The sequence below is a fragment of the Ctenopharyngodon idella genome, chromosome 11, assembly GCF_019924925.1.
Source record: "Ctenopharyngodon idella isolate HZGC_01 chromosome 11, HZGC01, whole genome shotgun sequence".
In the NCBI taxonomy this organism is placed as follows: Eukaryota; Metazoa; Chordata; class Actinopteri; order Cypriniformes; family Xenocyprididae; genus Ctenopharyngodon; species Ctenopharyngodon idella.
The window spans coordinates 13,162,746-13,190,513 of NC_067230.1; the positions used below are offsets into that span (position 1 = coordinate 13,162,746).

At 37.0% G+C, this 27,768-nt stretch overlaps 3 protein-coding genes across 4 annotated transcripts in view; all 3 read right to left on the minus strand.

Annotated features, from left to right (window-relative positions):
• mapk14b (mitogen-activated protein kinase 14b) overlaps window positions 1–11,175 on the minus strand; it is a 39,016-nt gene extending 27,841 nt beyond the window's left edge. Inside the window, exon 1 of one of the 2 annotated variants that reach the window (XM_051912082.1) lies at window positions 10,768–11,175. In XM_051912082.1, the coding sequence (XP_051768042.1) occupies window positions 10,768–10,886 (119 nt within the window). In that variant the 5' untranslated portion in view covers window positions 10,887–11,175. The remainder of the gene's footprint in view (window positions 1–10,767) is intronic. The other variant, XM_051912083.1, reaches the window with a different exon arrangement.
• A 1,402-nt stretch (window positions 11,176–12,577) lies between these two features.
• On the minus strand, window positions 12,578–17,442 carry tmem167b (transmembrane protein 167B). The gene is made up of 3 exons (XM_051912084.1): window positions 17,318–17,442; window positions 14,387–14,518; window positions 12,578–13,770 (listed from the first exon to the last, which is right to left on the minus strand). Exons 1-3 carry the CDS (start codon window positions 17,325–17,327, stop codon window positions 13,688–13,690), a joined length of 225 nt encoding a protein of 74 aa, XP_051768044.1. The 5' UTR covers window positions 17,328–17,442; the 3' UTR covers window positions 12,578–13,687.
• A 5,350-nt stretch (window positions 17,443–22,792) lies between these two features.
• Window positions 22,793–27,376, minus strand: b3galt6 (UDP-Gal:betaGal beta 1,3-galactosyltransferase polypeptide 6). Its single transcript, XM_051913118.1, has 2 exons — window positions 27,018–27,376; window positions 22,793–24,422 (listed from the first exon to the last, which is right to left on the minus strand). The coding sequence occupies exon 2, from the start codon at window positions 24,413–24,415 to the stop codon at window positions 23,411–23,413; it is 1,005 nt and encodes a 334-aa protein (XP_051769078.1). The 5' UTR covers window positions 24,416–24,422; window positions 27,018–27,376; the 3' UTR covers window positions 22,793–23,410.
• Window positions 27,377–27,768: the final 392 nt, after the last annotated feature.

The window sequence follows — 27,768 nt, forward strand, 5'->3', positions numbered from 1 at the left end:
GACTTATATTTTAACAGTGCTGAGAACCCTGAGCACAGACAGACATGAACTCCTGTTCTCCATCTTCATTAGTATACTGTCTTTATTTAACAGTTCTGTCTAAACCCAGTGTCATGCAGCAACAAAACCACATGATCCCATTTAAAGGAAAGCTGGCGACTTCCGGCAACAGCGAGTCGTGTGACGTGACAAAGTTGACAAATGTTTAACTCTACACAAATAAAAAGCAACTTTCAGGAGCGACAGCCAATATGAGAGAAGACGGCAGAGCTCATGTGATTCTTCTCCTCTCAGCTCCTGCGGTGACGGAAAGATGGTGGAAAGACTGATCCTTGCTGTCAGTAATTTTCCAATTTTATATGATATGCCTCTGCCCACGAGCAGACACATCCAGCGAAAAAAGACACGTTGAAAGGTGTATCTGAGATTGTGAGGATTCCAAGTGGGTTTAAATCATCGAATAACCTGTAAAATTAAATATTAAATCATTTGTGTTGAAAATGTGTTATATGTATGACAGCAAATGAAACCATATAGTGAATAAATGTAACCTTACAAGAAAACTGATTGGATGTCTGTCAACAACAATGGACTGACATCCGTGAATGTCATTCATAAACATTACTAGGCAACCAGTAGTGGGATCACCCACTAGCGATCTTAACCTCCAGCTGCTGGCGACATGCAGCAATAAAGTCACTGGCAGTGTGAACGAAGCTTTAAAACAGATCGATCCCGGGATGGGGACCTTGTAACATTGCTGAGATCAGTCCTAGAATGCACCCTGTGTGAACAGAAGACAGGACCAATGCCCTAAGGGGTGTGTCGTAGTGATGACACTGAAGCTGAGATCGTTTGCCAGCTTAGTGGAACAGTATGTGATGCACTAGTTTATGATCAAATCAGAAAAAATGCACAAGCGTGATTTTTCAAGAGAGAAATTGTAGATCATAAGCAAACTTAAAGACACTGCAGAGACATTACACATGCCATGAGATCTCGTGAGATTAAAATGTGACAAGATTTCTCGTCGAGGAGAAAAGCTGTCTTGTGATATTGCCATGACGGAGTGTGAGGGTGAAATTAGGATAGAATATGTCACTGCTATGTTTACATTACACCTCCAGTGGTGTTTTGCTTTTTATAGAAATAAAAACCACTTAATTCAGTTGGATAACGGTCGCTTCAATTCCACCCAGCTCATTCGACACGAGCTGCAGAGTCGTACGTAGTGCAGCAGGAATCAGAGTTCACTGATCACGTGACTAGATTAAGTGACGAGAGATGACTGACAAGACCATGGCGGAGGATTCGCTGCACAACAGAGCCTAAGCATCTGACAAATGTCTTATCTTACAGAATACGTGCTCAGCACCGCCGATCCCTATTCACAGAGTAGGCACGATTGCGAAAGTGAAAGTAAAACGCGAGCGCTCATTCAATACCCCGCGTTTTGAAAGCGGCTCCCTGATGCATGCAAATATCTCCCAATATGAAAGCTATCTTAGGCTGGGCTGTGTAGTTGTAACCATCTCTTACATAAGCTGTAACCAGCTCTGTATCATTTCAAATGCACCTGCAGACTATTTTTCTAGTCATGTATTTCATCATTGAGGATTTCTTAAAAATACTGTGTAAAAATCTTGTCTCGTCTCGTTCTCGTGAGCTACCCGTCTCGTCACACCCCTAATTATGTCACATGTCTTTACGGGATCTTTACGGGATGTGTGTGAACGCACGCACAGATACCAGAAAATCCCTGGCAGCGTGATTGTACCAAAATCAAACGATCCCGGACGATTTTCTGGAATCGCTGTGTGGAAGGGGCTCTAGAGACCCTGCAGCGAATCTCCCCTATTTCCAGCCCTGGCTATCGTTCATCATGCTCTCTAAGATATTGGCATTGGCCAATCAAAAACCTATATTGGTCAACCACTAGCTAAAAATATGATTAATACAGGCCAGCTGTAATTTTCAGATTTCTACAAACCACAATACTGGTGTAATGTGGTAATGGTTATGCAGTTACATGACTTACGTAATGAGAATTGTGCCCATATAGTGATTAAAGGGTTAGTTCACCCAAAAATGAAAATTCTGTCATTAATTACTCGCCCTCATGTGGTTCCACATCCGTAAGAGCTTTGTTCATCTTCGGAACACAAATTAAGATATTTTTAATGAAATCCGAGAGGTTTCTGTCCATCCATAGAGACCCAACTCCACTTTTAAGGTCCAGAAAGATAGTAAAGATATCATTCAAGTAATCCATGTGACTACAGTGGTTTAACCTCAACTTTATGAATCGAAACAAGTGCTTTGTTTGCGCAATTTTTTTTTTTTTTTTACCACTTTCGAATATGAACGAAGGTCTTACAGGTTTGGAACGACATAAGGGTAAGTAATTAATGACAGAATTTTCGATTTTGGGTGAACTAACCCTTTAAAAGGAGTGGTTAATTATGATTTTACTTTTTTAACTTTAGTTAGTGTGTAATGTTGCTGTTTCAGCATAAACAACATCTGCAAAGTTACGACAGTCAAAGTTCAATGCAAAGAGAGATATTTTGTTTTAAATAATTCTCTGTTTAAGGACTACAACAAACAGCTGGTAGGGACTACAACAAGCTTCTTCCTGGGTTAGTGACATCACTAACCCTCAAATTTACATAAACCCTGCCCCCGAGAACATGCAACAAAGGGGCCGAAGCAACATTGGGCTGCTTTAGAGAAGAGGAAGAGTTGTTGTAGTAGAGTGTCCAATAGAGTGTAGTAGATGACCAATTGTCGTTTTACGCCGGACTGCTTCACAAACGAGGGTCAATTCAACACTGGATTTGCACAAAAGATTAACATGACGGCACATGCTAGTCGATGAGTTGAATCAACTCCACAGCAACTACATAAATTTACCCACTAACCATTCAGAAAGTCCAGTTTCATTCTAAAAGTTGTAACTTCTTCCTGAGTCTCTCCATCAGTGTCGACTCCGGTTTGAACAATGTAAGGCTGAACACCGTTACTGACAATCCTCATTTTGGCTGCGTGAGATTCTCCAGCTTTGTTGTTGTTGAGCAACTGAAGCGCGAGCTGTTAAAGCTCCGCCCTCTTTTGGAAAGCAGCCCATTTGCATTTAAAGGGACACACACAAAAACGGCATGTTTGACAAGCTATAATAAATGATCTGTGGGGTATTTTGAGCTGAACTTCACAGAGACGTTCTGGGGACACCAGAGACTTATATTACATCTTGTAAAAGAGGCATTATAGGTCCCCTTTAATATCAGAATATTCATGTTCTTGTAACATGTAGGCTAATCCTTATTTACAATTTTTACCACAAAAAGTCATCTACATTACAAAGATCTGCTCAATTCACAAAACATGGGTAAGAAAAAGGACATCATGCCAAACAGCTTCCAGCCCTAATTCTGTTTTCCAAATAAGCTTTGGAACAATGGAAGTGCAGTAACCATGGCGGCCCAGGCTGCTGCGGTCAGGAGAGCCAACAGGCTTTCCAGGAAGTGTAAGTAGGCCAGTCTCGCAGATGGAAGCAGCCTAAGTTTCTTGCACTATTAGCATTCTCCAAAGAACACACCTCGCCAAAGCGTCTGCCGGCCCAGACAAATAATAACACACTGTCACAGACAAACCCACAAGACACCACAATGGAAAGAAACGCCATTTACAGTACAACAAACATGCACTCTAAAATTAATCAGCTAGGATTACAGCCCACATTATGTATGTACACTTCCGGTCAAACTTTTGTTAAAATTACGATTTTTAATGTTTTTAAAGAAGCCTCTTATGCTCAACAAGGCTGCATTTATTTGATCAAAAATACAAAATAATAACAGTGAAATGTTGTGAAATATTATTACAATTTAAAATAACTTATCTATATATTTTAAAAACTAAACTAACTAAAACAAAAACTGAAATAAAAAATAAATTAAAACTAAATAGAAATATTTTAAAAAATAATATTAAGAAAATGACAAAAGCATACATATTACTAAAAAATTAGGTAAAGTTAACATGATGGAAACTAAAAAAAATATATAAAAATAAAAGCAAATTCAAAATATTAGAAAAACTGTAATCAAATTAAAATAACACTGATAGACAAACACATACAGGCTATAAGTTTTTTTTTTTTTTTTTAATGTTTGTTCACTAGTGTTTCAGTTATTTGATCAAAAATACATTAAAAAAAGTAATATTGTAAACTATTATAACAATTTAAAATGATGTATTTTATTTATTTTGCCTGAACTGACTGTACCATCAGATCACACCCTTAGAAAAAAATATGAGGCCACACAGGAACACATGCAAATTTTTGTGATGCAAAAGTATTGATAGGACTTGCTAAGATAAATCACGCTTAGACATACAGTTTTGACAGACACACAATGCCAACAGTGAGGTCAAAATCCGTACAGCTTTATTGTCGAGTCTTGCACTAATGTTTCTCTTCTCTTACATAACGATCAGTGCGTGACTCAAACTAGCTGGACGGGGGAACTAGGCATAGCCGAACCCTCTCCACTGCAGATGCTATTGGGTGTGGTGTTTATGGGAGATATCTACTTACAAGCATTGTGAACAGACAGCTACAGACAGAACATTAGGTACAGTTAGCCAGTGATATACAATGGCTATGTCGTTCTGCTGCAACAAGACAGCTGCGCAGTAGACAGCACACAGGTACAGGATTGGTGTTCTACATGCATGCTGGGTCTAATCCAAAAGAAAGATCTAGTAGTACTAGAGGGAGAGTCGAGCCGATGACTCTGTGCTGATTGTGAAACATGGGAAACCACCATAGTGTGCAGGAAAAGTCCCATTTCTCTATCAAACAAGGACATGCTGATGTAGCTCATACTGGACACAGAGATTAGTTTTTAGAGAGGATTATGAAGCCACAGGTTTTCCTCTGTATTAACTCAAAAAACATCAACAGCCTATACTGTACTGTACTGACGCTGTTGTAGGAGAACTGAACTGAGCTGGACGATGAGGTTTTTTTTTTTTTAGTATCTTCTTTGCAGATATAATGAACTAATTTAATAATTGATGATCTTTACAATGGAACTGAATCAACAATGAACTGAACTGAACAACAGCCGAAATGAATTATTTTCCTGTTATCACTGTAAAGCTGCTTTGAAACAATCTGTATTGTATAAACCACTACATAAATAAAGGTGACCTGACTATTAACTCTTAACAGATTTTTACTGCTATACAAGCTTGTAACAAATGAAGGTGTTTTCTGGAAAATAATTTGTACCTGATCAAAACTGTGTTGTGGTGGAGAGGGGAAAAAAGTGTCAATTTTAAAGCCCCCCTGTGGTGAAAATCAAGTTTTTAATGTTGTTTATATGTCTATGTGGTGTTTTTAATATGCTTTAAGATAAACCATGTGCAAATTCATAAGTCAACCCCATTGCTGAGTATTTTCTTCTTAAAACTTCAGTGAAAAAAAGAAAAACGGTTTGAAATCGCTGGTGTCTGTGACATCACAAACTACCTTGTAACCAATCACGTCAACGTGCCGGTGGGCTTTAGCATATCATTAACAGCGAACTAGGAGGGGATTTTTGAGAGAAGCCAGGTTATCCCGGTATATTTTTCTGTTTATATGATAAGGCGGGTGTATGACGTATATTACGATGTTATGATGAACTATATGCCTTTCTTCACTGACGTTCTGAGGTGTTCAAAGCGTTTCTAAGGACACTGATTGTTAGCAGACAGCTGTCTGACTCAGATGGCGAACGGGAATATGGTTTGTGTAACATTAGCAACATTATTAGCTGTTTGATAACATAGTCAAGCAAAACGCTAATCATTTTAATTACTGTTATGTGTTCAACGTTGTAAAGAGTGATACCATTGTTGACCGAGTGGATCTCTGAGCTAGCATGAGTGAGTGGAGGCGGGGCATATTCATAGAGCCATGTATATTATATGAGGCAAGGGTGTAGAGTTACAGTCAAGCTATTTTTAAGGGGTCATGAACTGTGTTGTTTTATTGTTTTATAATGTTTCCTGGGGTGCACTTATTATATTAATATGCTTTTTACATCAAAAATGTCATAATTTTGAAATAAAAGGCATTTTTCCTACCCTGATCTTATTTGAATGCTCTGTTTTAAGGGGCGTGTCTGCTGTGAGACCAGTGTAAACGCCCACTGCTGTGATTGGCTAACATCTTTCCATTTGAAATATCCAAGTATTACTCTCTCTTTTAGCATGTTTTTACTATTACAGCTTTCAAGGTTAACTAATCGTGAAAAGTGTTGCATTACATTTAGATCTATGGCACTATATTTAGATCGTGGCATGAAAGGTTGCAGTGATGAAGATAGTAGCCGATCACAGACATGTTGTTGAGCGAATGTCACTGCAACTCAATTTCTTCATCGTAACTAACGGTGCAAACGCGATATAACTAAGAGATCTGTTGAATAAAACGGGAGTTTTGGCACAAGTCCAGAACTCGCTTTCTTTACATAATTTAATCACCGTTTAAATAACAGATTGTTTTCATCCTACTAAGAGAAACAATGTGAAGTTGAGCGTTTAATCACTGGTTTGATTTACTGACACACAGACAAAGAACATCTGACTGTACATGAATCATTACATATCAGATCATGCATTAGAAATAACACAGTTACTTACATGTTGTTGCATTACTGTCGAGTCCATATAGTAAAAGTGTTTGCAAAGCCTGCGTCAAAATGCGATTGATTTACCAAAGAATCCACAGTGAAATACCAAATACTAATAAATAAAGCTCAAGTGAGACATTCACATTGTTGAAAATAAATAACCATATTTCTAGCATTAGGTTCCTTTGAAAGGTAATGTTATTTTTAGTCCTGTATCGCTCTTATCTCCTCCTCATCTCACACACCAGTGGGCGGAGCTAACATTGCAATGATGAAGTGGGCGTTGATTTCTTCTGCGGAGGCGGGGTTTCACCAATCTTAGATAGGCACATTCCAGGATCAGTTGTTCGCTGGGCCTGGTGTCAATAAAAGCTTTTATTGGACTAACAAGGAAGTTTTCAGTTCTGAAACTTTCTTATTCTTATAGTACGATGGCCTCTTATATATCAAAAGTTCAAAGAAAAGTTGATTTCTCGATTTATGACCCCTTTAAAAGGCATGAAGAATTTTTTTCACAGGTAAAAATGTTTAAATATGTCATTTTGGTGATCAAAGATGAGCTTTAAGGGATAAAGTTATTGACTACAGGGGGACTTTTAAAACAAAAATAGCTTTGACTCATCTTTTTATAAAAAGAAAAAAAATATTTACAGAAAAGCATTTTCAATGGGAGTCTGTAAACTTTCATGAACAGAGGAAAACTATTTTACATACTGAACCTAGAATGTGCCTTTAACACAGTAGCAAGGAAGACAGTTGTGGCTTCAGTTCAACCTTGTCTAGATCATGAAAAAATTGTGCCAGAGCAAGAAAAACAAACCCCAGCAAAACAGGACCGAAGTAGGCCAAAGGAGTTTCCAACCAATGTGTTCCTTCTGCCCTTCACCAGATCACAAATAGCTCCAACTGAATGAGAGAAAAACAAAACTGACAATGTGCTTTTGCTTTGCTGTTGTACAACATGTTCTTGACAGATGCACTTGGATGATAAACAACACTGTTCTTCACTCAAAAAAAAAAAAAAAAAAAACCATTCCAAGAGAAATGCCCAATCTTCCAGAGCGCTGCAGTCAGAATCCAGATCTATTCTTTCAAACAACAAGACTTGTGACCTCAACAATGTAGGACGTCTGCAAACATTCACAGCCTGGAATTTCATGAAATTTCTGTGCATCTCACAGACTAGAAATTCCACTGGTGCGCCAACAAAACACACCTCTAACAATCAAAACAGGTAGAAAAGTCCCCTGAATAACATTACACTGATGACCTATATTGGTACATTGGTACAATACAGTACGTAACACAAATGCAATAGTATGTCATCAAAGCAAGATGACAACGTAAGTTATAACCGTAATTAAACTAAACTATACATGTTCTGTCTTCATGCAGAATATATTCTCTGACTCTGTAGGCATCTTACAACAGTTCCCACACAAGCAATTTATAGATTATCATGACGGAACATGCTAATCAATAACTTTAAGATAGTTAACTCCACATCAACTACATAAATTCATCAAGTAACCGTTCAGAATCTTGTTGCATTCTACATGTTACTTCTTCTGGAGTCTCTCCATCATTATTCGAACACCACTACTGACAGTTTCTGACATTTTCAGTGCGTGAGACTGTCCTGTTTTGTTGTTGCCGGTATGCTGGAGCATAGGGCTGGGCGATATATCTAAAAAAATGTATCACGATATAATGTTTCATATTGTACTGTATCGATAATAATTGAAAAAATTGTAATAACCTTTTTTCAAAAAAAAGACCAGTAGAATCGATAAATGCGTTGTTTTCAGCGCCATAGTAAGACATAAAGAAACTATGAAACTGCCACACTGACGAGCTGATATGTCCTTTTTAACATGCTATAAAAAATGATCAGTGGGGTATTTTGAGCTAAAACTTCACATACACATTGTGGAGACATCAGAGACTTATTTTACATCTTGTAAAAAGGGGCATTATAGGTCCCCCTTTATATAATCGTGTTTAACAGCAGTCCCAACCTACATTTTTTCTTGTCGGAGAAGCTGTTTCTCTCATGCATATACGTCACAATAAGGAAGAAACAACTATTGCAACTTCCATTTCATGCCGACTTTAAACGGTTCTCATGGCAAGGTTATAAAAAGCGGCTTTATATTCAGCACGACAGACAGAGTGCTTCCTGTATGCCTAGAAACACGTGGCAAGGGTGTTGCAGCTTCAAGCAGGAGCGGGAATGATTGACGTTGAACAGACTTGAATTGCTTGATTTACCAGGCTGAAATGTCCTGGGAACACACACAATGGAGTGCTATTTATATCCCTGACAGAGGACACCGCTAGGACAGGATCCGCCCACATTATTAGGGACTGTCCAGGAAAACGAAAGACACCAGAATGGGCCGTCCTCCTGTGGCTCGTCTTTGATCTCAAAGCATTGCTGGCTTTTCCTTCCTGAAACCCCCCAAAAGCCACACATCAAACATTTTTCTCTTATTCAGCCTTGTATTAGAAGAACACTCAAGCACAATCAATGCATTTCCTGCAGAGGTTTAAAACTGTGTTGAGTCACCAACACTTGATGTCTAATGTAAAATCTGGGTTCTGAAGGAAAACCACTAATCTAGACCTCTAGAGTATCTCATGTAAATTATGTAATATTTAGCACAGGTTTCTAACAGGAGTCCTCACAAGCATGACTAACCCAGCTCAGCGGTGAGGAGACCACCTAATCCTGGAATAATGAGTCAGAGCGGAGACTGACTTCATTCTGTCCTCAACATGAGACTCCTTCAGCAGGCCTTCACTTCACATGCACTGAAACTTTATTTAAACTCAAACAGGGAACATTCAATTTTTTGGCTACACCTAAATTTCTCTCACAAAGTCAAAATTAGAGATGACTGATATTATTTCATTATTTATATCTATATTATTCATTTACATTTTTTATTAAAATAACTATATTTTATTATAGATTCTTTTTTATGTATACTTGACTTTTTATGTTAAATGTTTGATATGCCTTTTGTCTGATTTACCATTTTATTATTTTATTCCTTTTTTGCACAATAATAACCATTTATGTAATGGTTTAAATAATAAATTTATAACCTACATTATATATATATATATATATATATATATATATATATACACACACACACACACATTAAAATTTAAATCATTTTATTATTATTTTATTTATTATATGTATATTATTAATTGATATCACTTATTAAAAAATTATATTCTATTATAGATTATTTTTATGCATGATTGACTATTTTATATTAAATAGTCAATAACATATCCAAACCTGAGTTAATTACAGATTTAATTACATTTTAATTATTTTTATTGATTTTGTACACAATGATAACCACCTATTATTTACATTATTATATGTACATTACTAATTTATATAATTAAAAATAGTAATATTTTATTATATATTACTTTTATGTATGATTACCTTTTTGTACGAAACACTCAATAACTAATGCAACTTTATTATATATATATAAAAATCATAATTAAAACTCGACAGCTGAGTTTTAATAGTATACTTTTTTACAGTATAACTACTAAAACAAAACTAATATGCATTATGAACCGTTTATTATTGCTGTTATTATTAACTAATCTCCCGCCCTCAGCAAATCTGCAATCACAAAACACACAAAAATGCTCCACGCGCCTATGAAGCCTAAAAATGCAGCCTGACAGACTCCTAAATCCACTTTCATTTTATGCTCATTTGATTCATGCAAAGTAAGCCAAAATAATGTTGACCACTCGTATCTCACACATGCATTATATATCAATATATATCAATGCACTGAACATACACCGTTTGACACCCGTCAGTGACTTCTGCAAAGAAAAACAAATTTCGTATTAAGAGTGCAAGCCCGTTCTCGGTTTGCAAAGAGTATTTTCTGGCTCAACTTGCAGTGCTGCAACATGACTCTCCACAAACAGACCTAGAAAACACACTGTGGATCAAACGCAAGAGGCCCGAGCGGCCAGATCGTGTTATGCAAGAGCTTTACGCACGATATCATCCAGTATAGATATTTACCATACGGATCCATAAGCTCCAGAGCCCACGGGCGATAAACTCTGGTACCGCTCCGGCACCTCCCATATGGTCTTATTGAGCTCCTGTCGATAGAAAGTCGGTCTCTCCTTGTGGGACATTCCTGTAGAGGAGTGGAAACTTCTGCGCTGCTCTCCTGATCTCAGTGCTGTGATAAAAACAAAAAACTAACTAAACAAAAGCACAACCTCCGCGTTCACAGTCCTGTCCCCGTGCATCAGAGGACATCAGTCAAATGCACAGACGCGAGCGCTGAAGATCGTGCACAAACTCCAACTCTGATCCTTGAGGAGTCGCTGGGTGGCAAAGCGTGAGATTTCTTGCGCGGATTTCTTTTTTTTCTTTTTTTTTCCTGTTACAGGTTCTCCTCTGACGAACACGCGTGACGTCACTGCATGAGGGCAACTCTCGGGACTTCACCCCAAACCTCGCGAGAACGAGAACATTTGTTTGTTATTGATTAATGCTTATTAATATAAGCAACAGCAAACTGTTTATGCTAAATGAAAAATAAAATCAGAAAAAGGAAAAATGTAAAAGGAAAATATAAGAAAATGGGAAAGGGTTCCCTTTAACTTCATCAATCGATTGGAGCCAGTTTTTGGTACTTCAATAAATATGTAAAATTATATGCTTTTACCCTTTTCTTTTAGATTGGACTTTGAAATATATTATATTTTCAGATACCAGTTCAAAAACGCAGTTTAAATGTAAAGATTAAATGCATTGCTTTGATACTTAAAAATTCTACTCGTGTCGTCATTAAAACAAAATATTTATTGGTAATACAAACATTTTGTAAGACAATGTTTCCAATAGTAGTCTAATAATAATAGTAAAAGAAAAAAAAAACAGTAATAGTAGGTACATTTAGTGCTAGTAAAATGGAAGGACGGGGATCATCACAAACGGTATGATTGGGTCATCCTTTAAAATCGCTGAGAAAAGTAACAGTTAACACATGATGTTGATTTGAGCGCGACATAAACAAAACCTTTACCTATTAGATAGACTTAGTCACTGAAATTAAAGTGAACAGTGAAAATATATATAGAAATATATAGAATTGTTATTTAAACTATCTTAACGGCACAAACAGTATGCTTAAAACATTCCCGTCCGGACCTTAGATATAAAATAGATAAAATTAACACATTTAAAACACAAAACAACTACTCGACTAAAATTAAAAGAACAACAACTAAACGATCACCATTCTCCAACTTTATTTTAATCACTAGGAAAGTGAATGGAACAACAAACATTTCTATATCTTTTAATCAATTTAATCAATAATATGTAAAAATGATTCGCTGCTTCAAAACACTGAACACTGAGGACATCTGCTGCTCAAACACGAGTAAATGCAAAAGAAAGCCTCGAAACAAGCAGACGCAATAATAAAATGCTTCGGAGGCTACTGTAATTTATTTGATTTATTTCATATTAAGGGTGCTTTAATATTTTAAATTCTTTAAATATACACAATATTTATGTTTTAATTGTATTTATGGCCTATATCTTATGGCATCTATGAAAAAAACGTGCAAAATCAGTTCTTTGGCTATCATAACAGAAATTTGAATTTACCTAATGTAACCCATCACATTACATACAAAGACTTTGACCTCTGGACTACGTTGTTTTTAGAATTGACGTGTGATTAAGAACAAGAAGAAGAGTTACATATACTATATAATTAGGAATCATTGAAACAAAATCATCACAATATCAAAAATATCTTTGAGAGTAACAACTGTTATCAAATAGAAAACCTCTTCACACATATTAGTATTGTGTTGCATAGGGTTTTATATCAATTCTTTATTATGTTCCACATGTTTACAAATATGAACACCCAACAGCTATCATTTTGTATAGAGCAGTTTTAGAGCATGACTGTGTACATTTAGGCCGAACGAAAGATTTTAGAGAAAAAGGATAGTTAAATTCTTGACTTTTGTACATGAAGAAATGACGATAAGTTTGGATACACTTTAGGGCACACAACTGAATACAGGAATACAAAATGTTCTGTGCTGTGTAATAGACAAAACTGCACCAGCATGAGAAAAGGGAGTTTATACATTTATCATCCTGAGGCTATATTACAGAAACCTCTCATCTTAATTCTTGATTCGAAAAAGTTCTATTTCCTAATTTAAATGATCATGGTTACTAAACAGGAAGAATAAGACCAAGTTTGGAAGCTGAAACCCTCTTATAAATGTTAAAGATTTAAATTGTAGTGTATTTTGCCATTACATGTCCATTCAGGAAAGAGGTGACATTTATGTCAATGTTTATGCAAGTTGTGTCCTCAGAATCAAATCACATGGTGTGGGTCAAGATGATTAGCTTTTACATATATTACAAAATTAATGTACCTAGGCACATATGTGATATCAAAAAATAATGTTAAAGGTAATACATTACAATTCCTAAACTAAATGACTTTTAGGTTTCCTTTTCAGTAACTTGAGTAAAGCCAATTATAACAACTATAAGCCTAAAGCCTGACATTTTTTTATAAACAACTTATATTCAATAATTGTACAAGATAACATCGTGTCTACTGTCTTTACGGTCCCCTATAAGCCCAAGCAAAACATGTGCATGTCTGAGAGAACAACACAACAAACAGATGTGAAGTTTGAGTCCCTAAGTAGGTGCTCCATTTTGGGCAGAAATCACAGCTTAACCTTGATCTACGACCGAATTTCCCCCCCCCCCCAAATCCCATCTTAAGTTAATCATTTACAAAAATGGAAAGCAGGTCCTGAACCAGGTGCAGGTGGAGTCGGATCTCTGTGCGTCTTCTTCAGGAGTGGGCGATATCTGCCGGCACTGCGTTTCTATCGGCATTCCATAGTCCAGTGTCCAAGAGACAGATTCACCCAGGTCATTTCAGAAAAATCAGGTAAAACGCCATACACAAACAGGACGCCGCCACAGCAATGTGAAGCCGTGTGCCTATCACTGCAGCTACAGAGAACACAGGGGGAAAATATGCAAGAAGATCACTGCAAGATAATTATCTTCAATACAGATCCTAGAGCTGCACGATTAATCGTGAAAAGATCGCGATCTTGATTCAAACACCCACACGATCTCATTCCTAAATGACAACGATTCGCCTGTGTCTATTAAACCTTTGACAAAAAAAAAAAAAAAAACCGTCACAGAGAGCCGTTGTCATGTTGATCTTTTCAACCATACAGTATCGTTATTTCTGTTACAAATATTTAAATTTTTACAGCAGTACTGGGATAAAAGTTTATAGTTCAGATATAAACACCTTTTGAAAGTAACTTAGTGCCTCAAATAATGATTGTATCGATTAAAACGTTACGCCACCAGGTGGCGACAAGTGACTCTTTATAAAATGTATTTGTCATTGAATCATTCATTCAAGAGATTCATTCAAAACCGCTGATTCATCCAGTAATGAAACAAGTGAAGTATTTATAAGCGAGTCATTGAATCATTCAAACTGAATTTAAATAATTCAGAACAAATTAAACTCTTGTAAATTACATGTAATTTTGTTTAGTTGTCTGTTCAGAATCGTGATCTCTAACAGACCCTACAGATCACTTACCTTTGTAAAATACTCCCCAGACACCTTTCTTCTCAGACAAGAGCCAGCTATTAAGACGAGGGACTTTCTTCAGGTACGCACACGTGCAAATGAAAAGAAGTCCAAATACAAGAATGCCGTCGAAAGAGTACACTGTGAATACAGATAACATAATTAACAAGAGTAAATAAGTAAATAAAAGTAGGCTAATGTTTTAAATTGTCTTTTATAGCTAGACCTTACTTACTAAAAGCAAAAAAAAATAAATTATAATATAATACAGAAACTAATAGAACTGGCTCCTGGGTTATAATATCCTTTTTTACATTAATCAAATTTAAATGTATATATTTAATAATACAGTCTATCCATTCAGTCGTATCCGACTCTCTGTGACCGTATGGACAAGCCTTCTCCATGATATTCATATTTAATTATAAATATGACTAAATTAACAATTAGTGATTAATAAATAAAGTACATTATAGTTTGTTTAAACTCTGTTTTTATTTTTAATGTTTACATATATATATATATATATATATATATACACACACACACACACACACACACATATACAGTTGTGGTCAGAATTTTTGGCACCCTTGTTAAATATGATCAAATATGACTGTAAAAATAAATCTGCATTGTTTATCCTTTTGATCTTTAATTCATAAAATTAGAAGAAAAAAAAATCTAACATTTCATTGAAGGAAAAAAATTGAAAGTGGGGAGAAAAAAAAAAAAAAAAAAAAAAAATTCACATTATGAAATAAATGTTTTTCTCCAAAACTTGTTGGCCACAATTACTGGCACCCCTAGAATTTTTTATGAGTAAAATATCTCCGAAGTATATTCCCATTCATATTTACATTTTTAGCACACCAGGGTGATCATGAACATGAAATTGTCCAGCAATGACTTCCTGTTCCACAGGAGTATAAACATGAGGTAACACAAAGGCCAAATTCCCGTAATCATTCATCACAATGAGTAAAACCAAAGAATATAGTTCTGATGTGCAGCAAAAGATTGTTGAGCTTCACAAAATAGAAAGTGGCTGTAAGAAAATGGCTAAAGCATTGAAAATCCCCATTTCCACTAATCAGGGCAATAATTAAGAAGTTCCAATCAACTAAAGATGTTACAAATCGTATATCTAAATCCCTAATGCGCGGTGAGGAGGAAAGTTTGAGTGGCAAAGACTCTCCAAGGATCACAGCTGGAGAATTGCAGAGATTAGTTGAGTCTTGAGTCTCAGAAAGCCTAAAAAAAATTATCAAACAGCACCTACATCACCAAAAGTTGTTCGGGAAGGTTTCAAGAAAAATCCTCTGCTCTCAACCAGAAACAATCTTCAGCATATTGTTTTCAGACAAGACTGGAACCTCAAACGGGACCGGCTTCTATGGTCAGATGAAACTAAAAAAAGAGCTTTTTGGCAGCAAACCCACCAGATGGGTTTGGTGCACACATGGATAAAAAGTGCCCCATGCCCACGGTTAAATATACTGCTGGATCTTTGATGTTGTGGGTCCTGGACATCTTGTTCAGATATATGGTATCATAGATTATATCAAATACCAACAGATAAAAAAACAAAACCTGACTGCTTCTGCTAGAAATCTTATAATGGGCCGTGATTAGATCTTCCATCGGGACAATGATCCAAAACAAACATCAAAACCAACGCAAAAATGTGCCACTGAGCACAAAATTAAGCTTCTGCCATGGCCGTCCCAGTCCCCTGACCTGAACCCTAAAGAAAATGAGTGGAGTGAACTGAAGAGAAGCACCACCAACATGGAGCTGGAATCTGAAGGATCTGGAGAGATTCTGTATGAAGGAATGGTCCCTGATCTCTTTGTCAGGTGTTCTCCAAACTCATCAGGCATTATAGAAGACGACTCAGAGCTGTTATCTTGGCAAAAGGAGGTTGCAAAAAGTATTGAATAAAAGGGTGCCAATAATTGTGGCCAACATGTTTTGGAGAAAAACATTTATTTCATAATGTGATTTTCCCCCACTTTCAATTCTTTTCCTTCAATGAAAGGTTAGATTTTTGCTAATTTTATGAATTAAAGCTCATATGAATTTTTATAAATTTTACAGTCATCTTTGATCATATTTACCAATAATTCTGACCAGCACTGTATGTATGTATGTATGTATGTATATATATATATATATATATAAATAAACACACACACATACATATTTATATATTTATATATATATATATATATATATATACACACACACACACACTGTTGTTTATGAACGTGCGTGCTCATAAAACAACAAAATAAACATTTCATAAGGCAGTTATCCAGAATAAAAAAAGCTTGTTTGTAATGATACATAATAATAAAATGGTTTTATTTATCCTGATGCAACAAAATAGAGGGTTAAATTTAAAAATTCAAAGTCATGCATGTTCAAAACAATTTAATATAATATGGAAACAGTTTCTTGATATAATAATACCTTCTTTGCCTGAGGAAAAGTGGACAGACACGACGGCTGATATTTTATGTGTATGTGAAGATTTGACAGCAGTTGAGATGTAAATGTAATGGCTGATTTATGATGTCCACACAGAGATCAGTGTGCCTGTCTGACTAAACCTGTTAAAGTTGAGCTCAGCCTGCCACCAACAGTCTATTACCATGACACTTAGTTACGTTAAACGATAATATTTATAAAAGCATTTTGATTTAGACGGCATTAAGCTATCATGTTCGTGACTTAATAAAAGCTTGCAGTGATGTTAAAGGTTAAAGCAACTGCGGCCCTTCAAGAGCCACGTCCACACACACACACACACACACACACACACACACGCACACACAGACACACACAGCTCAGCTCAGCTGACTGACAGCATTCATCGCTATCTGACGTGTAACAGAGCACCAGATAGTTTACCTCATAACGCGTTTATTAACATACCGTTTGTCATTTTTGCAGCTTTTAAATCCCGTGTTGAGATGAAGCGCAAGTTGCCAATGCTTTTTTATTTACTGTCTTCATCAGTTCCGCATAGACAACTCGGACTTCCGGATACGTTTCCGGTACCAGGAATTATGGGAAATCGCCGTACAGATTAAAAGCTCTCTCTCTCTCTCTCTCTCTCTCTCTCTACAACTCATTGCAGTGGTGTAACAATAATAAAATATATTGATATATAATGTTATAAAATGTATCATGTATATTTGTTTTTATTATATTTTATGTATAATGTTTAATAGGTTTATGAGCTTATTATTTAATACATATATATATTTTTTATTTTTAGTTTACATAATATTTTATATATAATGTAATTTTATACATCATTTTATACATCATTTTTAGCTTTATTATTATTACTAACATTATTAATATATACATAATTTTATATTGTATATATAAAATATAACTTTTATTATTATTAATAATGTTTGGATAAAATAAATGTTGATAAAATAATAATAATAAATAGGTTTTTAAATCAATTCATTGTAAACTCGATGATTGTTAAAGTTCACTCAAAAATGTAAATTCTGTCATCATTTACTCCTCCTCAAGTTGTTCCAAACCTGTATGAGTTTCTTTCTTCTGCTAAACACAAGAGAAGATATTTTGAAGAATGTTGGTAACCAAACAGTTGATGGACCCCATTGACTTCCATAGTATTTTTTCTTTTCTTTTCTTTTTTTTTCCATACTATGGAAGTCAATGGGCTCCATCAACTGTTTGGTTACCAACATTCTTCAAAATATTTTCTTTTCAACTACTAAGTAATGATCACAAACCATTAATGCAGCAAAATTGTGAAAAGAGCAGTTCTCTTCTCTTCATAATTGTTAACAGACCATGTCATGTGTGTCTGCTGATGATTTGAACACTGCAGCAAGCTCACAGGTGTGTTGCTTGTTTACTATATATTCTCAACTGAATTAAATACTTTAACGTGATCTTCTTATGAAATCAATGCTGAATGCAACTGATATACACTGACACAGACATAGGTGTTTTCCCCACCCATCTCTAATGGCATCCTGCAGATCCTGGCAGGGTCTTCTTCTCCATGACAATACATTAGTTGGCAAGAGAAGGAGACCATAAGGTGCGCTCAGCTGTCGTCTGACAGCACTTGGCATCCTTTCTATTGGCATGTTTTATTCGTATGTGTCACATTAGAATGGTGTTAGTACTAGTATTAGACTATATAACTTCCATCATTGTAAAATTGTTCATGTGGACCTTTAGAAAAATCTATGAATCTTGTTCCACATGCTACAAATTTGATTCACTATATAAACAGATTTCTGCTTTCTGCAGTAATGTAACACATTACTTTTCATAAAAAGTAACTAAGTAATGCAATTATGCAATATTGTAATGCATTACTTTTAAAAGTAACTTTCCCTAACATTGTTCATAACAGTTAAAGCTCTTTTCATGTAGTCACGATGTTATATTGTGTCATGTTTTTCAAAATAAAACATATATGTTTTGATAAAAAAAAACATACCCCACTTCATTGAAAAAAATAAATAGTAAAGGCTTATGTTGAATTGTATTCTTGTACAAACAGACGCTGTAAGCAGTACATAAAGTATTGAATGAAAATGTCTCTGAAACAACTGTATATATGTAACCCCTCCATCCAAGTCCTACTCGCCCCGCTCTGCATGGGCCTCGAACCTGAGTCTCCAGCGTGGGAGTCGGACGCTCAAACAAGGAGGCTAAAGGCTGCAACCTCTAGCGTCAGTCGCTAGAGCATCTCTCGAGATCAGAGGAGTGAGGTTTACTCGCACAGTGACTACTAGCTGGCCTCCGTTACACATATATATGTTACTTCAGCTGTGATAAAGTATGCAAACGCAGTGCAAGTGTCACTACGGGAAGCAGAAAGTGTCCAACTTCACGTCTCTGTTTTCAGCTCCTCCCCGACTGCAAGCGGCTACTCTCACCAATCAGTTACATCTAGCCGCAGCCGACGGTAATACAGCATTTTCTCCATCATACAATACGTTTTATAATGAATTTCATGCCATTTATCAACACAAGCCATCCAGTATTTAATATGATATTCTAAAATTGATCTAGCTTACTGCAGTGTGCAACAGTGTCTCACAGCAGCCGCCGAGCGAACGCACAGAGTAACACTATAACATCATTTTCAACATTCTCAAATGTATCTAATATGACAAACAGAGCTGTGTTACCTCATACTCATGACCAGAAAAGCGGAAGCAGCGCTGGCGACTGTGGCGTAATAAAAGTTACGCTGCTCGTGAGGCGCGTGTTGCGCAATCGCTCCAGCGGCCTCGTTCACCTCCCACAACACTCGGTCCTGCTCTGCTTCATACTACAGTAACGTTAATAATTGCATCCATGAACATGATTTCTGCCCGAGTCCTATCCCTATATTTTTGCACCGGCTGTTGAGGTGAAGACCACATCTCCCAAGATTCCGCGCTCAAACTTGGCGTCATCAAGCTACGCCTGTTTTGAATAGACCTCTAGCGACCTCTAGCGAACATAAATCCTACATACTGCACCTTTAAATGAAAAGTGTCTAAATTAAACGTTTAGGTGTGGTGAAAAGTGAGCTCATGTAGGCCCATTGTACTATAGTCAATTGACAGTATGCTTAGAAACTGCATTTTTTTGGACATTAGTACTAACAATACTGAAAATTTACCTCTTGTGAAAAAATTAGCCTCCACAAGTTATCGTTCACCCTGTGAACCTAAACATCTGTTTTCATACACTAGAGGTCGCTGTGAGAGCACTAGATTCAGTAGCAGCGCTGATTCTCGTAACTCTCGCCGGGTGCAGTGGCGCGCGCCTGTAATCCAAGCTACTGGGAGGCTGAGGCTGGAGGATCGCTTGAGCTCAGGGGTTCTGGGCTGCAGTGGACTATGTCGATCGGGTGTCCGCGCTAAGTTCGGTATCGATATGGTGCTCCTGGGGGAGCCCGGGTCCACCAGGTCGTCTAAGGAGGGGTGAACCGGCCCAGGTCGGAGACGGAGCAGGTCAAAGCCCCCGTGCCGATCAGTAGCGGGATCGCGCCTGTGAATAGACACTGCAGTGCAGCCTGAGCGATACAGCGAGACTCAGACTTTTGGGAGCACAGTTGTTCAGTGTGTATTTATAATTATTGTGAACAAACATCAATAACAAAATGAACACAGAATGTTATTGATACTAAATTTATTCATTGTTTGCTTATAATGAACTAAAGAAGACTGAACATTCATATTGCAGAAACTCTCTATTTATGACTATTATGCTGATCACAAAATCAACACTGATAAGCCTTCCTCTGGATTTTTGAAAATGTATTTTCATGATCTCTATAGATCTCTAATCCTGCTCTGTGTAATGGCAAATGTACACATATATGGTCATTAACTGCTACTATAGGCTAAATGAAATAAATTGTAACATCTCATTATGTTTGGCTACCCTGTTTTACACATTTAATTTGGATACTTCACAAACATAGCCTAATAATAATAAAACCAATGCAAATATGTTGAATTAAACAATAGTCTGGTGTATTAAATTGAGTTAAAGCAAATAAAAATAATAAACCTGTGTCTCTATATTTCAGAATGCAGTTATTTAAATGAAAAGCATGTCTAGATGAAACACATTAGGTGTGATGAGAAAGGTTCTTTTTGTATATTGGACTTAAGAAGTAATCTGTTTGCAGACAAGGATATTAAACACTGCCACTCACTAATGTTATATGCACCAAAACGAAATACTTGGGGCATAATGAAATGTGTGGTGATGAGGATATGTACAGGCAGCATCATGTTATATGCCCAAAATATGTTGGTGAGAAAATTGTATTATGTGTTTGGATCAGGTTAAGATATAACTTTTTAGCATACTGTAGCCTACCTCTTTTTATACTGCTCCTTTGTGGGTTAAGTTTAAAAAAGTGAGTGTATGTCTTCAGGTTGCCTATATTTTATGTATTTTAAAGTCGACCCGAAACGAAAATTTGCGATAGATTTGCTTCCCTATTGTGAATTTGTGACGTATATCTTGAGTGAAACAGCTTCTGGAACAAGAACAAATGGCGGAACTTGATTTTGTCCATTGGAAACTGATTGGATGGTTGTGGTTTGCTATTGGTGGATCTCATGTGAGTGACAGGTCGCCCTGCCCTCATCATCAGATAAGAGATGTTGCTGCAAGAGGGAGGGGAAGTTATTTTGATTAAAGATGAGGACATGTGAATAATAATAAAAAAATATGTGCCCAGATAAATTATTTAATAAACAGCAATATTCCATTAAAAATGTCATGTTGACTTTTGGGGGACATTCAATAATTAATTTGAGTTTGAGGCCACAAAAAGCTGAAATAAAAGTAAAATCCTTTGTTACACTTATTTACATCAAAAAAAAATTTTATATTTATAATTATATAAAGGTTTAGTTCACCCAAAAATGAAAATTCTGCCATTAATTACTCACCCTCATGTCGTTCCACAGCTGTAAGACCTTCATTCATCTTCAGAACACAAATTAAGATATTTTTGATAAAATCCAATGGCTCAGTGAGGCCTCTATTGACAGCAAGATAATTTACACTTTCAACTCCCAGAAAGCACTAAAAACATTTAAAACAGTTCATATGACTACAGTGGTTCAACCTTAATGTTATGAAGTGAGAATACTTTTTGAGCCAAAAAAACAAAATAACGACTTTATTCAACAATATCTAGTGATGAACGATTTCAAAACGCTGCTTCATGAAGCTTCGAAGCTTTACGAATCTTTTGTTTCGAATCAGTGGTTCGGAGCGTGTATCAAACTACCAAAGTCACGTGATTTCAGTAAACGAGGCTTCGTTACATCGTAAGTGTTTCGAAATTTCAATAGTTCACCAGTGGGGGGCGTGACTTTGGCAGTTTGATGCACGTTCCTTAGGGAAGTTCACGAGTGTGTGTCTAAAAGTTGAGCCCAAGCCTTTTCTTACAACAGCGTGATTACATTAGCAAAATTCCATTGATTAAAAGATCCAAGAATTCCACTGTCCATTTATCAATAGTGTAGCAATGCATGAATCAGATGTGTCTTCCAAATTAAGCAGTTTTATATTAACATTGTCAGGTTATTGGTTTGCATGTAAACCCAGACAACAGGTTATTTCAATTAGCTGATTTTTGCGAGTTATCGCGTACTGGTGTGCGTGTAAACGTGCTAATTGATCAACGCTGCAAATTTGTGTGTTCAAAGTTGAACAAATTGAATTCCACTTTGGAATTACAGATTGCGCAGATTCTGACTGAAGATGACTGCATTTCGTCAGGGGGATTTCGCCTTACAAAGGTGGTGACAGCATCCTAATACTTGGATATGAGGCTGTATTACAGTTTTTTAAAAATAAAAACTTCATAAAAGGCGACAGATGTGGCGTAAAAACAGAACAAACAAATGTTTAATAAAATTTCAGGTACATTATTTACAGCTCAGTCACATCACATAAAATACTAAAAATACTGCCAAACCTGGTGGCCAGGTTCTCAAGTCCCCAAGAGAGGTTTATCATCATCATATGGCAAATTTGTGAGAAAAATCACAATGGAAAAAATACATTAGGTTCATTTATCTTCAAGTTTCTTTCCTGTTAGTTTGTCTGGTTCACATTTCTTATTTATGTAGATTTATTACAACATATCCACTCTAAACTTCTCAAGATTATAAATGGAACATTTTAATCGGTGGACATCAAGTACAGAAGGTGTATGCAGCAAATACAGCAGAAACATCTGATCGCAAGGATCACTTTTCCTAGAGTCCTCCAGGCTCTCTGCACAAACTGACTCCCTGCTGAATCAGCCTTATAAGGGAAAAGCATCTCCTTTACGGTTTAAAATTCAAGAAGAGCAGCTTTTCTGTAACATTTCTCATTTAAAAAGCCTTTTCAAAAAGTTAAGTAACCTATTCCAGGTTGACTCACAACATTGATAATAAATAAATAAATAAATAGCAAGTGGAAAAACTGCACAAGATCACGGGTGTCAAAAAGTCAGGGGATGCCATCCTTCCGCTGGCAACACTGGGAAGGTGGGACGCTCCAGTCGTAAATATAGGACAGCCTCAGTTTGACTTCCTCTTTGCACAGGTGCCCATCTCGCTGTAGTGTCTGATGTTTCTCCAACATGTCCTCTAAACTCTGCTTGTGTGTGACCAGATACTTATTGCTGCAGCCGCGTGACTTGTATTCCGTGTCGAAGCGTGGATCGTGAAGCCGCTTCACATCCACAGGGGCCAACCACGCACCCAAGGATACGTCCTCACTCTGCCAGATCTTTAGAAAGCCCACATTAAGATGCACGTAGTGCACGAGGTCGGCGGATAGCACATAGCCCCCACCTAGAGCATATGGTAAGTAGTAGTCACACAGATCCCAAGTACTTTCTTTCCATTTCCCGGCTGTTTTCACTCTCCCACGGCCAGAGAAGAAGCCCCAGTAGAGGCGACTGGGCTCCTTGGTCTTCAACTCCTCTTTGAGGAGATCCAAGCGGGCAAAGGTGTCATCATCTGCCTTCAGAACAAATTTAAAGTCCACGTTTTGGTCCAACCACGAGTACATGTGAAGCAGTTTCTGCGTGAGGTTCTCGTACGAATCCCGGAGGTCTGGGAGCAAGAGAAGGTCATGGTGACGGACCTGCTCGGTTCCGAGGTTCTGGAGGTCTTCGGCAGGTAAACCCTCTGTGCCAATGACAAACCAGTAGAGCACTTCGGGATCCTGCCTGGTCAGCCAGGTGCTCCGGATAATACTGCGACGCTCTGTGTACTTTGGCCCCGTGGTGATGAGAACGACCAGGAACGCAGAGAGCTCTCTGGCATGGGGAGGTCCTGCCGGCTGCTTTTGACGTGACTCGGCCCGCGGTGCCACCCCTGGGGACTCAGCTGGTTTCAGTGTCTCAGACGTACATTTGGCAAGGAACAAAAGGACGACAGCAAATAGGAAAAGGACACAGAGTGCCAGGGCTGTCTTATGACGACACACAAGACGCACCAAATTCATGATGTCACTGAGGAATAGAAAGAAATCGTACCACTTTTGAAAACAAGCCTTACTTAAAACGTGTGCAACATTAAGGCCTGTTCACACCAAGATGTTCAGTGCGAAAATTCAGAGCGATAAACATTTTAATTTGTTAAAGCATGTCATCAGATCTGTTACGGAGAGGCATTCTAATCTCTTTTCCATTGCACTGGCCAATCAATAAGATTTGTGCTTTGGTCCTGTACCCGAAGACTGGATAAATTGAGAATCACAATTTTTTTGTTTAATAGAGCTCTCGATTCTCCCACGATTCTGAATAGACAGCTAAACGAAATGATGTAATTTACTAGAGGCAATGATGAAATGTTAATTGCTGCAGTCTGTTTAAAAATTATAACTCATTTGAATTTTCTTTTAAATCGTTTTGAATGAATGATTCAATGACTAGCTCATAAAAGACCACATTGAACGAATCTCTTGAATTAAAGGGTTAGTTCACCCAAAAATGACATTTCTGTCATTAATTACTCACCCTCATGTCGTTCCAAACCCGTAAGACCTTCGTTCATCTTCAGAACACAAATTAAGATATTTTTGATGAAATCCGAGGGTATCTGATCCACACACAGGCAGCAACGTCATTGTACCTTTTGAGGTCCAAAAAAATTGGTAAAAACATAATTAAAATATACAACGTGACTAAAGTGGTTCAACCTTAATGTTATGAAGCGACGATAATACTTTTTGTGCGCAAAACAAAACTAAAATAACAACTTTATTCAACATTTTGAGCCGTTGTCATACATAGTGAACTCAGTGCAGCGCTTCCTTGTTTAAGGTTGAACCACTTTAGTCATGTTTATTTTAACCATGTTTTTTACTATCTTTCTGGACCTCAAAAGGTGCAATAACGTTGCTGCCTATGTGTGGTTTAGATACCCTTGGATTTCATCAAAAATATCTATTTGTGTTCCAAAGATGAACAAAGGTCTTATGGGGCGTTCACACCAGACATGACTATTCGCGCGTAGTTGGACGCTTGAACATTTTGAGTTTACTTTACAACAGACGCGAATTCACATCATGAGAGGGGCTTCTGCCAGGTGGCTCGAGTCTCGTTTCTGCACACTTCCTCTGAATAAACACATCAACTCGTCAGTGGGAAAGTAGTTGTAAAATACGGCGAATAAGCTATGTATATATATATATATATAGCTCAAATTGAGTAAAGAGCGTTTTTTACAACTTACCAAATTGTCCGACCTCCTCACTCACTTTCTTCCAAGCAAGATCCTTTTTAGTCCTGTTTCTATAAAAGTATGAAGATGTATCGTACAGCTCCGGGTATCCACATACAGCGAAGATGATTTTGTCCTCCATTGTTGTTTCGGATTTCTGCCGCCTCTCGCTACGTCGTAATCACTTCACTACTAGAGCAAGCTCCTGATTGGTTAATGCGGCGCAAATTTTCGCCAAAGTTCAGATTTTTCAACTTGCATGATTCACCCGAAACGCTCTATTCGCGCCACGTCATTCGTGCGAATTGCGTCATTCGCGCCGCCTCATTCGCGCGAATCGCGCCGCAGGATGTCTATTCGCGTCTTTGATACTGTGTGTTTGATAACTATAAATGACACGTTGCCATAATCAGATGCTTTTCTTATGCTTTATTAAAAAATCCTTGCTAGTTTCTCAATTTTGTTGTGTTTATTTTGTTATTGAGAGGAAAGCGCACATCATCTAACCATCACTCTCAGCAGTGTGGGCGGTGTCAGATGTTCGATCACAGTATATTGATGCTCACGTATTTCTTACGTATAAAACTTAATTTTACCTCTAAACGACGAATGAAAAAGAACTTCGTTTGAAGTATATCGGGGCCTTTAGGCACCCTAGTGCAGACACTAGCCAATTGTGTTCATGCAACACCGGAAAGTAATGCGATTGGTTGTTGTCACTATGACTGTCGCATCAGCACCACCAAGCTTCAGACACACCCTCCGTCAAGCGTTGATGCCGACGCTTGTGTGAACGCAGAACGCTGTGCTGCTTTGTGCTCCGTAGTAACCACTGTATTTCTGCTTTTCTATAAGCGCCACCTACTGTCAGAGAGCGAATCTGCATTTTCGTTCAGCCTGTGTACCGTGTTTACTTCTAAATAGACAAATCACATGCGAAAATCAGAGCGAATTTTCATGCCGAACATTTGTGTTGGTGTGAACAGGCCTTTAGGGTATGTGATACAGTATAGGCACATTAAAATCACAATCTAAAAACTTTTTTTTTTTTTTTTTTTACATTTTCCCCACACCTTTTTGCTTTAGTTCACTACTTAATTTAAATTGTCCTTGATTTTTAAAAGTACTTTTATTTCATGCAGTCAGTATTTTCCCCCACAATATCCTTAACTAATAATGGATAATAATCACAAAATAATACTCACTATTTAAAACCATTTTAAATTAAATATAGCATGTGAACTACATTTAGAATCATAAAAGAATAAAAAAAAAAAAAATATTATTTTGTGGAAACAGATTACAAAACCAAATCAACCTCATATATACCATATAGTGCACATAGAGCCACTAAAGATTCATCACGCATCAAGGCACATTACCTGGTAGATTCTCGCCAAAATGATCATTTACTGTGTTTATGGCTCATCCTGTGCATCTTTATTACAAGAAGCTGTTTTGTTTTGCAGTAGCAGCTGATGTGCTGGAAATGTGTCACAGCTGTCCGTCTTCTGCCTCTCCAGACAACACGTACAACATTTACACACAGCAAACACACAAACCTAGCGCAACGACTAAAAAGGTCAGACTACAGTGGAACGTGTGGAAGAGTTTGAAAGCGTCATTATTTCTTCAGTTCAGCTCAAATGCAATCACACACACACTTACACACACTGCACTTCCCGTTCGCAACCATAGTTTGAAATACTGATGCTCAGACAGAAACGTTGACGACCTGCGCCACCTACCGGACGGGATGATCACGTTTACATCACCTATGTAGTAAGTACAGTTTCATGTCCATCTTAACATATTATACTACATTAAACTCACAATGTTTAATGATGTAAAGCATATTAGCTTTAATTTATCACATCACAATGATGTAAAATAGCTTGTTTTAATGAACTACGAATATTTTACAATGGAGTAGAACATCAAATGTTCAATATGTAAAGGAGAACCCTTTTTTTGAACGTTTTAACTCGCTTCCTATTTTGCTTTTCATAGGAATCCTTTGTATTTAAAATAAACTATAAGAAATAAAATATTATTAATCAATTAATTCTATATGAGTGAAGAATGAAAGACAACCTTGCAGAAAATTTACAATTAAAACCAAATTTTTGGTTG

Bases quoted from the DNA above. Each gene is read 5' to 3' on its own strand.
- tmem167b (XM_051912084.1), bottom strand. The intron at 13,771-14,386 runs GTAAGTGATCTG...TGTTCTCTGTAG, and splicing joins CTGGGGAGTATTTTACAAAG to CTGCAGTGATAGGCACACGG.
- b3galt6 (XM_051913118.1), bottom strand. From the start codon at position 24,415: ATGAATTTGGTGCGTCTTGTGTGTCGTCATAAGACAGCCCTGGCACTC.